General features: G+C 52.3%; 1 protein-coding gene and 1 long non-coding RNA gene across 7 annotated transcripts in view; one reads left to right on the forward strand and one right to left on the reverse strand.

The window, feature by feature from the left end:
* Positions 1 to 5,404: 5,404 nt before the first annotated feature.
* LOC110362397 (uncharacterized) lies at positions 5,405 to 9,786 on the reverse strand. Its single transcript, XR_010471074.1, has 2 exons — positions 9,633 to 9,786; positions 5,405 to 6,469 (listed from the first exon to the last, which is right to left on the reverse strand). It is a non-coding gene; the product is annotated as an uncharacterized LOC110362397 (long non-coding RNA).
* A 140-nt stretch (positions 9,787 to 9,926) lies between these two features.
* GATA4 (GATA binding protein 4) overlaps positions 9,927 to 14,646 on the forward strand; it is a 32,722-nt gene continuing 28,002 nt past the window's right edge. For 2 of the 6 annotated variants that reach the window (XM_005507224.3, XM_065055628.1), the window contains exon 1: positions 10,070 to 10,807. In XM_005507224.3, coding sequence (XP_005507281.2) covers positions 10,282 to 10,807 — 526 coding nt within the window. In that variant the 5' untranslated portion in view covers positions 10,070 to 10,281. The other 4 variants (XM_065055631.1, XM_065055630.1, XM_065055629.1 and 1 more) reach the window with 4 other exon arrangements.

Below are 14,646 nucleotides of genomic sequence, written 5' to 3' on the forward strand. Positions count from 1 at the left end.
AATTCAGAAGTGCATCTGTCTCCAAGCACAGATATTACTGTTTATTAATAGTATCAACACTGTATTAATGATCTAAGAATGAGGGCTAACTAGATATAAATTTGCCAACATACCTGAGTATTCTTTCCACAGTGTGCTGCACTGGAGTTTTGCTTAATGATAACAATATCATTTCATGATAAAATGCACTTTCATGTTATGGCACCTTTCATGATTACAACATGCTGTGTGTTTTCTTTGCTTTTTCCTCCCCAGAGATGACAAAATGCCACCTTCACCCAAGCTTTTCCACCCCGTCCAGCACTCCTAGGTTAGTGTGAAGCTTCATGCCGAATCTGTACGCCAAAGCCAGGCCAGATTTAAGGGATCACCAGCTCTGCTGCTCTCCAATAACACCAGCGCACCAGCAATATTAACACTAGTGATGTCTTCCTTTACAGCCCAAACCCAAAAGAGGAGAAGCAGAAGGGTGAGGAGGCTTTTCCCAATGGGAGAGGGAAGCTGGAAGCTTTATTTGTGCAGCCATAGGAATCTCGGCGGCATAGTCGGAATTCCTGCTGCCACGAGCGAGGACGGGGAAGAAGAACAGCAGCACCAGAGGTGCTTTGGGTGGATATTTGGTGGGATATTTCTGGAAAGCTGGCTGAACTCATAATTACGAAAGAAGAAAGAGCCCATGATGTCATCTCAACTCCAGAAATCGTTGTATAGATCACATGGAAATTAGATAAAATACAAAGCAGAAACTTGGAGATTAATGACTAATTATTTATTAGCACTAGCTCTGCTTTATCAAACCTCTGATTCTAAACATCCCCAGCACCCAAGGAGCTGAACCCTTCCCATGTGCAGTTGTCCCAACACCTCTGAGGCTTTTAGATCCCTCATTCCCATGGGAGTTCGGGTTCTCCTTTCCTTTGCAAAGCTGAGACCAGGGGATTCGGGGTGTGTGAGCATCCGCCGGGTCCCAGCCCAGTGTCCCAAGCACAGGGAATTCATCTGTGACAGATCCAGGTGAAGAGAGGAAGATGCCCAAAACACTCCCATCTGCCTGGAGGACACTGTCAGCCTGAGGTCACACACTCACCCTGTGCCTGAGGGTTTTTTCCGGGTTGAAAACAAACACTGGACATTTTTATGTTGGTTTGCTTCTTTTTTCCCAAGTTTTCCATTCTTCAAATTGTCAATATTTTGTGGTTTTTGACTGGCAATCTCATCCAAGGTCAAACCAACCTCCTGCCAGCAGTTGCCTTCACGTGGAACCCTTCTTGTCCTTTGCTGACGTGAGAGCATTTCACGTGGATTTGGCACTCGCAGCACTGAGCGTCAGTACGAAAAACTACCATTTGGCTTTGTGGTTTCGTTTTTATTTCTCTTTTTTATTTTAGTCTAACCAGAATAGGTGGATTAACTCAAACTCATTCAATCCCCCGATGTGTCAGCGCAGAGAGATAAAAGGGATTTTTTTCAGCGCATAAGGAAATCGGTGATGACGCCTCCATCCTGACACTGCATCTGCCACCCAGGGGTGGAGGATTTGGGTCAAGATTGGCCCTTTCTCATCACACCCAGCATCAGTTGCCACAGCCCAGTGCCCGGTGGGTGATGCTTGGAGGGGGAGCGGGGGCATCTCCTCCAGGTCCAGCCCTTCCCTTCCCGGCGGCGACGGGGCTGGCCGGGGCGCTGACCCCAGCGCCGGGGAGTCTGGAGCGGAGCTGGCGGACGCCGTTCCCCGCCATCAGCCCACACCTCATCAATAGGGGCTGACAGCCGCGGCCTCGCCGCCCCGACGGCACCGCTGACGGCACGGCACGGCTCGGCACGGCCGGGAGTCGGGGGTGCGAGCAGGCAGCCCCCCAGAGTCTGGGGTGCGGGCAGCCTCGTCAATGCGGACTTAGGGAGACCAGTGGTTTGGGGATACAGACAGCCCCATGCATCTGAGGTGCAGGCAGGGATGTGCGTCTGGATGGATGCAGCCCCATGGGTCAGAGATGCAGGCAGGGCTGTGGGTCTGGGTGGATGCAGCCCCACGGGTCAGAGATGCAGGCAGGGCTGTGGGTCTGGGTGGATGCAGCCTCATGGGTCAGAGATGCAGGCAGGGCTGTGGGTCTGGGTGGATGCAGCCCCATGGGTGTGAGGTGCAAGCAGGGGTGTGGGTCTGGGTGGATGCAGCCCCATGGGTCAGAGATGCAGGCAGGGCTGTGTGTCTGGGTGGATGCAGCCCCATGGGTCTGAGATGCAGGCAGAGCTGTGGGTCCAGGTGCAGGCAGGGCTGTGGGTCTGAGATGCAGGCAGAGCTGTGGGTACCAGTGCAAGCAGATCTGTGGGTCTGAGGTGCAGGCAGAGCTGTGGGTACCAGTGCAAGCAGATCTGTGGGTCTGAGGTGCAGGCAGAGCTGTGGGTACCAGTGCAGGCAGATCTGTGGGTCTGAGGTGCAGGCAGAGCTGTGGGTACCAGTGCAGGCAGATCTGCGGGTCTGAGATGCAGGCAGAGCTGTGGGTACCAGTGCAGGCAGATCTGCGGGTCTGAGATGCAGGCAGAGCTGTGGGTACCAGTGCAGGCAGATCTGTGGGTCTGAGGTGCAGGCAGAGCTCTGGGTACCAGTGCAGGCAGATCTGTGGGTCTGAGATGCAGGCAGAGCTGTGGGTACCAGTGCAAGCAGATCTGTGGGTCTGAGGTGCAGGCAGAGCTCTGGGTACCAGTGCAGGCAGATCTGTGGGTCTGAGGTGCAGGCAGGGATGTGGGTCTGGCTGGCTGCAGCCCCATGGGTCTGAGATGCAGACAGGGCTGTGGGTCCAGGTGCAGGCAGGGCTGTGTGTCCAAATAGAGGCAGTCCCGAGGGGCCCAGGGTACTGGCAGCAGCCCTGTAAGTCAGGGTACAGGCAGCCTTGTGGGTCAGGATGCAGGTAGCCTCATTGTTTTGGGGGGTAGGCCACCCTGTGGTTCAACATTCCCACAGGCAGCCCCATAGGTCTGGGGTAGCAGCAGCACCACTTGTCAGGGGGATGCAAACTGCCCTGTGGGGCTGGGAAAGACTCAGACCCAAGGGTCCAGGTAGCCCTGGATCTGGGGGGGTACAGGTAGCATCACTGGTCAGGGGGTGTGGGGAGCCCCACGGGCCTGGGGGGACAGAAAGCCCAGACACATAACAGACATCCACAGGCAGGGGTATACCAGTGCAGCCGCACACAGAGATGCGGGGACAGATAAGGACATATAGTGATTAGGTGTAGGCATGGAGACACATAAGCGTGACGTACACACACGGATAGTTATGTATAGGTAAATAAATAGGTACTTCCATCAGTAGATAGGCATAAACAGGCAAATAGACATAGGAATAACTAGAAAATTACATGGATATATGCATAAAGGAATATATGGATATATGGATGGAGGGATATATGGATAAAGGGATATATGGGTAAAGGGATAAAGAGACAGTGATATAACTGAGGTTCTGCCCTGCCAGGGCTCCAGCCCCTGCATTTCCAGGCAGCTCAGCCTTCTGCCTGGTGCAAGAGGCTTTTCCAGCCTCTCTGACACGGGAAGGCGTTTTCCATCACCGCTGCCGATACTGCCGGACACAAATGGCCGTGCCTGGGCCTGAGCTGCCGGCTGGTACCCAACAGCCAGGAAGGCGATTTCACAGCAGCGTGGTGACAGCACACTGCAAGCGTGCTCCATACGTGTGGTTTTATTGTCACCGCGGTGCTTTGACGTAATGACAATAAAAACACACGTGGATGGTGGTGCAAGTGCGTGATGGGAACCCTGGCAGTGATGTGCCCCCACTCATCCTGAGCTGGATGAAGATGTCCCTGCTCATTTCATTGGGGTTGGACTGGATGAGCTTTGAAGGTCCCTTCCAACCCAAACCATGCTATGATTCTATGATCCCCATGGGGCTCCCCTCATCCCCAGAGGCGATGCTCAGGAGCTGACCCATACTGTATTTTCAGTTCCCCCCACCGGGACTCCTCTGTCCCTGCAGCAGGGACCCGCCATGCACACACAGTGACACAGACACAGGTGGTGTCACACAATGACACGTGTGTCCACATCCTGCAGCCCACGTTTCCCTAAAGATCCCAGTTCCAAGTGGGTTTTGGATCCTGACTCTTCCCAAATCACCCCAGCACTGACCCTTATCCTCTCTCCCTTTTTGCTGCATCAGAGCACGAAACGCTGCTCCACGCACCTCTGCACCCACAGCTTTGTCCTTGAGGGAGTCGTTTGTATTTATTCCCATTGGGAGAAAACAAAACAAAACAAAACCAAAAGCAAACAAACAAAAAAAACCCCAACCAAATAAAACCAGAAAAAGCATTAACAAAATATTTGGAGGTGGGGCGAGGGCCAAAAAGGATTTAGAAATGGTCCTGGAGCATCGCTGAACAGTGATGCTCTTTGGATACCCTTCTCCCAAGCAGTAGTACCTTGCCTATGGGGGAGTATAGATTTTGGGGGGCCTCACATTTTAAGACTGCTGTCATCCTGTAAACAGATGTGACTTTTTTTAGGAAAGTGTCTCTGAAGGTGCGACAAGAGACTTTGATAATTTGAGGGGTGACAGCCAAAGCAGGGACCTCTCCAACTCTGACACCTGCCTGCCCACACTGTCCCCTGCTTGTGAGTGGGCGTATTGCCCCCTTGGTGCCCCCCCAGCTGTGGGGTCGGCTGCCCACAGTCTCCTGTGGGGTTTCCCTGGACCAGGACATCCTGACATGTGTCCAGGGGTGCAAGGGGTTCAAAGCTAACGGGTGGGGCACAGGATCAGTCCCCCAGGAGGTAAGACGGATTTACCCCCCCCAGCAGGGGTTTGGATGCTGGGGGGTCGCCCCCCTTGCTCCGTGTCCGCCAGATCGGGGGGGAGGGTAGGAGCGCGCGGGGAGGGGGTCAATGGTATCACCCCCCTCCCCATCCCAAACCCCCCTCCATCCCAACCCCCCCCCAAAGACGGTCAGGGGGGAGGCGGGTTCGTTCTGCCGCGGTGCCGCTCCGAGACGTCTCCTGGTTGGCCTCGTCCTCCCCCCACAACCCCCGGCCAGTTACCCCCACCCGGCCTCATCCTGCCCAAAAACCAGCGGGTGCAGCCGCATCCGGTCCCCTCGGCTTGGAAACACCCCTCCCGTTCCACACCTCCCACCCCCCAAATTACACTGGCTGCTCTAATGCAAGACAGTGCCGTGTAAACCCCACCGGCTGCACCTCCACAGCCCCGATACTTCTCTCCCTCTCTCTCTCTCTCTCTCTCTATATATATATATATGTATATATATGACATGGAGACGGGGGCACAGATATTTTTGGAGCCGAGTTGCTCACCCCGGGATGGTTCGGTCCCCCCCACCCCGCAGCCCATAAACCCCTCCAGACCCCTTCCCGTCTGACAGCCAAAGCATGGAACAAATATATTATATATATATTTTTTAAAGTTCAAAAATACCCATGCACGCTTGGCACAGCAGCAGTTTATCCCTTTTGCTCTGCTCAAAGCTGTTTCTTTTTAATTATTATTTTTTAAACCGTTTTTCCGTGATTTTTTAAAAAAATTCAATTTTCAGCACAATCCCGCGGATAAATCCCGCGGATAAAAACTCTCCCCCCCACAGCCCAAATTTCTCATGGCTTTACTGTCGCTGTTATTGTCGGTTTTTGTTGCTCTTTTTGGTGTCTTGTTGTTGTTGTTCGCTGCCACTCACGGACGCATCCATCAACACCCAGAGCTTTAACTCTAAAAGCGCCGCGGAATTAATTTCGATGCGTGAAATAAAATAAACGGTCATCGCATCGATTTATTTCGTCCCCGGGCGGGGAAGAAGAGTCTGGAAAGGAGAGCGAAAAGGCCGAGCTTTGCTCCGCAGGGTTATTTTCAGCCAAATTTCGTTAATCGCTTCTCTTTTCTGCCGGGAGCACTCGGTAATCGCAGAGAAAAGCAGCTCCTCGGAGTGCAAAGCGGGGATTTCTTTCTCTTGTCGCTGCTCTCTGCTGTGTCCCCATCCTCTGCTTTTTCGGGATAAAAAGTGTCCGAAATCCATCCTCACCCTCCCGGCTGTTGGTTTTCACCCGGCTGGGGCTCAGCTCAGCTCCTCACGGCGTTGATTTTTGGGGTGCGCACCCCACGGACCGATATTTCCCGGCTGAAGGAGGCTGGATGCGGCCACGCACACGCAAAACCGGCCGCGGGGTTATTTTTTTCTGTGTGTACGTGTTTTATTTTCCTGGAGGAGGCAACGCCGAGGCAGGTCCTTGAAATAGTCTCTGCTGCTGGTAGAGCTGCTCGGACGGTTTTAATTGGTTATAATTGGATTTTTGCCTTTTTTTTTCTTAAGGAAACGGTTGATCTTGAGTAGAAACTCAACGAAATTCAAGCAAAGCGCTGCTTTGGTAGAGAAAATCGAGAGAGGTTTTGCAGGGCGTGGAGAGGGAGATGTGTGTCCAAAACCCTGCACATCTGGATACACAGCTGCTTTGGGAAAAAATATATATAAATAAAAAGATAAAATCATCCATATATTTAATTCTCTCTTCTTTCGCTGCATAAACATATTTTTATATATACACACGCACACAACGTGGTATAAATTGCACTGCATATTTAGCTACGCATGTACATACATGTTTATACATAACTCACCTTCCTATAAACGTCTAATATACATTAAGTCCCATCTCTATGTATTATGTTTTCTATTTGTGTGCATACAATTACATATTTCTTATTACATGTCAGTTATTACCCCCGTATGCTTAAAGTATAAAAATCCGCAGCTCACACAGAGCCGATATTTCTCTGTGCTGTATATACGCGCTTATAATTTTATTTCCATACTCTCCTATAACCGCCTTCGTGTCCGTATTTTGTGCATTTGCCCGAATTTAGTTCTGTTTTTTGGCATCTGTCGGTGCACACACGCAGCCCCGCCGGGCTGGAACCCCCTTTTTGGGGGTTTCCCTGCCAGTGTCCCTGTGTCCTTTATCAATCCCCCCGGAGTAACGGGGCGGGGGGGATGCGGGAGGCTCTGGAGCGGAAGGATGGAGCCAATTCGCCATCCCCGGGACCCGCTCCCGGCTCCGGGGAACCCCCGAGCGCTCCCTTCGCCTTCCGACCCCCCCCCCACACACGCACTTAATAAATCGCTTCCCCTTCCCACTCCTTTTTTTTGTTTTAATTATTATTATTTCCACCCCACACCCCCCCCCATGTCTGACTTTTTCATACGGAGATTTTTTAATTTGCTCCGAGATTTGTTTCGTTCCGAGCCCCAAAAAAGCTGCTACTAGTCACCCGCCTCCCCCCCCCGCCGCCCCCTCGGCTGGGTAGGAGCCCCAAATTTCCAAGGGGAACCGGGGTGTAGCCGGGGTGTAGGAAATATTAAGGGTCCGAGCGTTATTCCCGGGTCTGTGGGACCCACCCCCCGCGGCGGCTTTTACAGCCTGGAGCCGCCCCAGAGCGAAATAAGCCCCCGGGAGATGGGGTGGGGGTGCTGAGCCCCCCATGGGCTCACATGGTCCACATGGGCTCGGTGCCGGGTGGGACCCCGCGTTGCAATGGGGTGCAGCCCCACTGTGCTGCACCATTCACCTTTAGACCCAGCGCACAGGGAGGCAGTGCGGGGGCAAGAGATGGATGTTAATTTTTTTTTTTGGGGGGGGGCACCCCCAAACAGGCTGGGGTGTGGAGGGGAGAGCGTCTGCAACCTCTTCGCTGTGCTCAGACCATGAGGGATTTGGGACAGGGACTCGGAGAAAACGCCCTTTGCAACATCCCCACGGAAAGGGGGGTTGTTTCCAAAGGGATTGGGAAGCCGGCGGGGTGGCATGCCCCCTCCCCCGAAAATACCCCAAATTATCTCTATGTCCACGGGTGTCCCTCCGGGTGCACGGGGAGGTGCGGAGCGGGGCTGCCCGGCTGGACTTTGCCTGCAGCGTGGGGCCGTGTGGCCATGCCCGGGGTGGTGCTTTGATTTTATTATTTTATTCCTTTTTTTTTTTGCACGGCAATGAAACCTGGCGCCCGGCTGATGGTGCAACAGATACCAGCCACCCCCCTCCTTGCCTCCTCACCACCCCCCCGCCACCTCTTTCCTCCCATCACCGCCCATTTCCATGTGACGTGGGCAAACCAGCCAGTGGGACTGGGAAGTCTGGCCACACTGGGGAGCCAAGTCGGGGGGCAGACAGAGCCCCATCGCCCCCTAATTCCCCCTCCCACGAAGCAGGAGCAGGCAGGAATCTCATAGCCCTGTGCTTTCCCCACAGCGAGGGGGTGTCCTCGCCCCCTCCACCCCTTGTCCCCCCAGCACCGAAGGTGGGTAGTGCTTCTCTGTCCCCTCGCTCCTGTCCCTTCGCTGTCACACCTGGTGAGCCCCTTCCCACAGGTCTCCCCTAAAAACTTCCTCCTGTTGTCTCCTCGGGCTTGAAAATTGACTTGATTTTGCTTTTATTTAGCATTGATTATGATTATTATCATAATCATCATCGTTTCTGTTTTTAAGGCAGGAAGGGAATTCACTCCTCCTTCTTTGCCCGTGGATCCTGCTCCTCTTTGGAGCGTCCTGTGGAAACCCTCTATCCCAGGCTGGTCACACACACAGAAAACAGCCGTTCCTCCATCCCCTGGGTTTTGAGGGGAAGCAGAGCCCACTCAAACCCCTTTTTCCCGGCTCGCTTCTGTCCTTACCCCTTCCCAACGCTGCCTCCGGCTTCTCCCCCCTTTCCTCGGCTGCCTGCCGGTCTCCCGCTGCCCTCCCGGGTATCAGGCCTTATCTCCTGGTTATCTCCTCTGCTGCTAAATTCAGCCCAGCGGAGGGGTTCAGCCTGGGGAATCTGCTAGTTAAATCTAAATCAGTCCCAAGAGTTATTTCTCCAGCCATAATTCCCCTCCATCCAGCCCTTCCCCGGCTGTGAGATGATTTTCTAGGATTCCTCCATGATCCTAAGAGAAAACAGCGTTTCAGATCATTTCACACCCCCCCTGGACCCTCCTTGGGAAGGATATTTCATCCTGACCCCCCCCACAACACACAAGTATTTTTGGGGGGTCTCTCTATCACAAGGCACCGATGGCATCCCAGGGCCTATGCAGTGCCCAAAAACCAGCTCTTCCACCTCAAAAAAAAGGCACCCGAAAGAGCCAAAGTCAGAAACCAAACCGACGTGGGCAAAAGCACCCACTGCACCCACTCTGCCCCGGACCCGTGACATCCCCGGTCCCCAGTGGGTCCCCACTAGGTTTCCAGCTTCTCCCAGTTCCCCACGAGGGAGAAGTGTTGTGGCGGGGAGGGAGGGAATGAAAAAATCTCAGACAGGAAGTTTTGTGGGTGCTGTGCGGGGTCTGCTCCCCACTTGTAAGTGGGTCTGGGCAGCGCTGATGGGGGCGTGCAGTGGTTAATACCCCCCCCTCCACGAGTTGGTGCAGACACGCATGGGGCAGGGTGGGAGGTTCAAGCCAACCTTCTTCCCCAACTTTCCCCACCGTCTGCCTAATTTAATTCTTACCCCCCCAAACCCTCCGCAGTCTCAGACACCGGGTCACCCCGCCCTCCTTTCCCCCCCCAACCCCGCCGCCATCCCACATCAAACGCCGGCCCCGGGGGCCCATTAACAACTTAAAGCACCGATCGTACCTGCGGGACAAAGGTTTTTTTGCTCCAGGCTTTAAGAGAGAGCATCGCTGTCTCTCACCTTCCCGGCTGTGTAACCCCCCCCTTTTCATCTCCCCCCTTCCCCAGGACTGCTCTAACCTCCTTATCTCCTCCGCCCCGGGGGGGGTCCCGGCCCGGCCGCCGCCTCCTCCTGCATCCCCGGCAGCATCTCCCCCGGGGGGGGATTGTTGGACGGGGCTTTGTGGGGGGGAGAAAAGTGGGGAGGAGACTGACCGAGGGTTTTAAACAGCCCAGCCCCATCGTGGAGGGTGTGGGGGGGGTGGGGGGGGCGGGAGGTGATGGATGGAGCCCGGTGGGAGAAGCTAAATCCAGGCGGGAGCTAAATCTCTGCTCCGGAGGGACCTGGACTTCTTGCTTAGGGTGTCGAAGAGGCGGCCGGACCTGTTGAAGGTGGGGAAGGTGGGCGGCGGGGGGAAAAAGCTGGGGGGGAGGTGGAGGAAAATTGCATCGCTGGTGCGTGTTCTTTTTGGTTTTCTTGGCTGGAAGGTTGTACCCACGCGAGACCACTCCGGCCACCGCTCGCCGCAGGGGAAAGCGGATTCCTGGGGTTTTTCACCCGCTGGATTGTAGCCGGGGACCCGGCTAGGGTTTTGGGGGGGCCCATCGCGAGATGTACCAGAGTTTAGCCATGGCAGCTAACCCCGGCCCTCCGGCTTACGAGGGGGCAGGTGGCTTCATGCACAGCGCGGCCGCAGCGTCCCCAGTCTACGTCCCCACCACGAGGGTCACCTCCATGATCCCCAGCCTGCCTTACCTCCAGAGCAGCGGCTCTTCCCAGCAAGGCAGCCCCGTCTCCAGCCACTCCATCTGGACGCAACCCGGAGCCGAAAACGCCGCTTACAACCCCGGATCTTCTCACCCTCCTGTGTCACCTCGGTTCTCCTTCTCCACCAGCACCCCCATCCCCGCCACCTCTTCCCGGGAAGCCGCGGCGGCTTATAGCAGCTCCTTGAACCTTTCTGCCAACGGGAGGGAGCAGTACGGCAGGGGTTTCGGCAGCTCCTATTCCAGCCCGTACCCGGCTTATATGAGCCCCGAAATGGCCACAACTTGGACTTCTTCCCCCTTCGACAGCCCCATGCTGCACAACCTGCAGAGCCGAGGGACGCCCGCAGCCGCCCGCCACGCCAACATAGGTGAGCGCAGCCAGCGTTGGGATAACGGGGAGGGAGGGTTTCAATCCATCGCTGTCCTCCCCAAATTTTTGTGCACACACCACTCTTTGTGTACGGCGAGGAAGCGCGAAGGGCAGGAGGGAGAAATGTGGCGTATTCGGGGTGTTGCTCCCAAACACGGGGGTCCCCGCGGTGCTGTAGTTACCCCCGTGCACACGCAATTCCTCTGCAAAACCACCACTTCCAAATGTCCTCAAGGACCACAGTTTCAAAAAAAAATCCCAAAACAACATATATATATATATATATATATATATGTATATATAATTTAGGGTAGGCCTGAAATGATGTGCAAGGGCCTGTTGGCTCCACAAACAGCTCCAAGGGGATCCAGGGGCTGCAGTTGGGTGTGCAGGACCACGATGCTCTGGGGATGTGCAGGGACCCCCTTCCCAGGCTCGTTTTAGATGTAAAAATGGGGAAAATTGTTTGGAAAATGGAGAAATCAAAAGTTTGGCCTGTGAAGCCCAGATCTTCCCTTTGGGCTGTTTCATCTTATGCCTTTTTTTTTTAATTTTGAAAGGTTGATTAGGCTAGAAAAAGGGAAAGCAAAGGGAAATTTGGTGCCGATGGGGGAGATACCAGGATGAAGAAGAAAAATAAATGAGTTTGCATTTATTATCATGCCTTTTGGGGAACTCGCAGGCGCATATGAACGACTCAACCATGTATTTCATGGTCTTCCTGCTCCAAAAAATATCTCAGCTCCAATCTTGGAGTCTTTAATTTCATTAAGTAGCCCTGAGTCCTACGACCAGAACTTGGCCTGAATGGCCTAAAATATCACTATTTTATTTTATTTTATACAGCAGAAGAGGGAGAATTGGGGAGAGCAATGTGGGACACATCTTTGTATCGCGGTTGCGTAAACCCTTTTTTTCCTTCTCAACTTCTCTCCGTGAAGGTATTTCTATCGGCTTTGGGGTTGGGGTTAACAAAAAAAATTACTCAAATTTGTGTGCTGATACATTTTAAGATTGCGTTTTTTAGCCTGAATTTTGGAGGGCAATTTTCCCATCATGTCTAGCACGATTTGCTTTATCTTTAGCATAATTTTAAGATGTTAAAGAATGTAAAGTTGGGCATCGGTAAAGGCTCGGCCGTGCCAATGCCTCTTGCTTTTCTTTGGGTGTTATGAAATTGCTTAAAATAGGGAATAGTTTATCTCTAAGGATAAAGTTTTGGCCAAGCAGACAATGTTTTTGGGAAGCCCTGAGAAGGTAGAAAGTGTAGGAAAAAAGCAGAATGAATCAAATAATCAAATAACGATTGAATATTATAAACAAGGACATATCCACATTTGTGCTTGACTACCGTGCCGTCTCTTCTTGGGGAAAAAAATGTTGCCTTGTTGAAGTGGTCTCAAAAGGTTTCTTGGGAGTAAAAATAACTTAAAACCAACTTAACACAAATGAAGAGTTGCAGCTGTAGAAATACCCGGCAGTTTTTAACGTGCCGGAGACGGACCTCAGTGATTTTGGGGTTTCAAGCCCTGTGTTAAGCAGCAGTTTGTGTTGCAGGTCTCTGCCTTTCGGTGGCAAAAAGTGGTTTTTTATTTGGGCTCTTAAACAGCACCGGGAAGCCAGGATGTGTTGAGCCAGTCCAGAAGGTATTAGCGGTCACTAACGAAGGAGGAAGGAGCTGAGAGTCCCATTCCATCGCCAGGTTCCAATTCGAGTGCTGAATTCACGGTGTCGCTTCGCGGGGGATTTATTAGTGTGGGTCTGATTACACGTTTGCCTGAGTGTGGAGATGGCCCTTGGGTTTAAATAAAATATGTTAATATTTTTTATCATTTTTTTATTTTTTTAAAAAAAGAAAGAAACTGCCTAAAAGTTGGCGAATTTTAAATTCAGGATTAAAATGGCCGTGGGGATTTCAAGAGGTTTAATATCCAGACATTTCCTCTTCTCCCCACATTGGGATGCGGCCGCTGGGCTGTTCCCAGCCGGGTTCCTTCTCAACGATGCTTTGCACAGGCTGCGGGTATGGAGGGGGTTAGATGAAGCATTTCAAGCCTGGCTGGTGGTTTCTGAGCGGGTAGAAGGCAAGTTTTTGTTATATAGTGGGTGGAAAACACCATTGTGGACAGTACCCATCATAGACACATCCAAGCCCAGCTCAGCATCCGAGTGGCCACTGGCACAGTGGAGTCCAGATTCCTTTCCTTAAGTCTAAAGATATTTATATTCTCCGCACAATGTGGAACCTCAAGGTGGAAACACAATCCTTCGTGCAAGGCTTGATTTAATAAATCACTCGATTTAATAAATCAAGTGATTTTTGCAGCGCTCTCATTTCCCTACGGTGATTTTGCTTCCCGGAGAACCACCACCTTTGGATAGCGCTAATTGCACAGCACCCCCGGGGATCATTAGAATATTAATTATTATAATTTTTCAACAATGAAGATCAAGTCTACACAGGTGTAGCTGGTCTGCAGATAAAGATACGCACTTTGTGCAATTTGGCATGGCATTTTTTCCTACTGTAAAGCAATGTACTGGGGAAAGAAGTTTAGGGAAACTGTATACAAAGATGGTAAAAAATGGAAAAAGCAATAAGATATTTATTTCTACTAAAAAAATAAATAAATATCTTATTGTTTTTTTTCTAATGGGAGGAATTTTGGCCTGGGTTGAAATGTGCCAGTGAAGCTCTGAGGTATAAAGTGGGAAGGGTGGGTGCATAAATCACACGGGAATATTCAAAAAATTCTCACTGGTGTGAGTTCAAAATGACAAATTTGAGCTTTTCAGAGTCAGTTTGGTGAATTATTTCATTACCCCGAAGGGCAGGATCAGACCCTGCAGTCGAGGCCGTGAACTTGCTCCAGGCATTGCCCGGGATGGCGTTACAGTGAATTCCTGACTTAATGAGGCATGAAAAGGACCCGCTGCAATGTCCCCTTTCAGGAGGCTTCCCCGCCAGAGCCAAAAACCACTTGAAATCCGTCCTAAAATTAGCAGTTTGCCCCTTTCCCCTTCTCCCAGGCAGAGGGGAGCGAGGATGGAGGGTGGCAGAGAAGCCCAAACGCATCCAGCCCATTGCTGCTTCTGCCTCCTGGATGTTTCCAGGTTGAGGATGGGGGGGTCAGATCCTGGTTTGCCATCCCCAACCTCTGCAATTTTGCTTTTTTTTAAACAAAACAAAACAAAAAAACAGGAAAAATAAATAAAAGCAGCGAGGTTTGGGTTTTGTTTAGGGTTTTTTTTTTGCAGTGCCATCAGGGTGGTTGAAGTGGTTGTGAGTAAATCAGGACAAGTCACTGTGGGTATTTCTGCTGGGTGCTCACATTTTGTTTTAAATAAGTCAGAGTTCCTCGCTGTTTGAACACGGCAGCAGCATCTGGGAAGATCAAAGCCCGGAGCAGGCGTTGGGTTTGGAAAAATGTCTTCTCCACTGCTGGTGGGGGAGAGATTGTGAACCAGATTTTCAGCTTTCCCATAGGGATGCGAAAAGATCTGTCCCGTAGCATCCCCCCCGGGGCCCGGCATTTCCAGTGACTCCTCGGCATTTGTCACAACCCTCTGCCCCACAAGCAGCTCCTGACCTTCCCCACAAACCTAAGGACAAGGCGATATCTCCCTGTGGGGCAGCGGGTGATGGGGAGGGATGGGAGCACAGGATGGATGGAAGGGACCACAGGATGGGTGGAAGGGACCATGGGATGGATGGAAGGGACCTTAGGACGTGTCCGCATTTTGCACGGGATCCTACATCCCCCGTTTTGCAAGCGGCTGCATTTCTCACCTCGGGGGGGAAAACCTTTGGTCCCCACCATAGGTTTCAAGTCACCT

The sequence above is a fragment of the Columba livia genome, chromosome 3 (assembly GCF_036013475.1).
Source record: "Columba livia isolate bColLiv1 breed racing homer chromosome 3, bColLiv1.pat.W.v2, whole genome shotgun sequence".
Taxonomy (NCBI): domain Eukaryota; kingdom Metazoa; phylum Chordata; class Aves; order Columbiformes; family Columbidae; genus Columba; species Columba livia.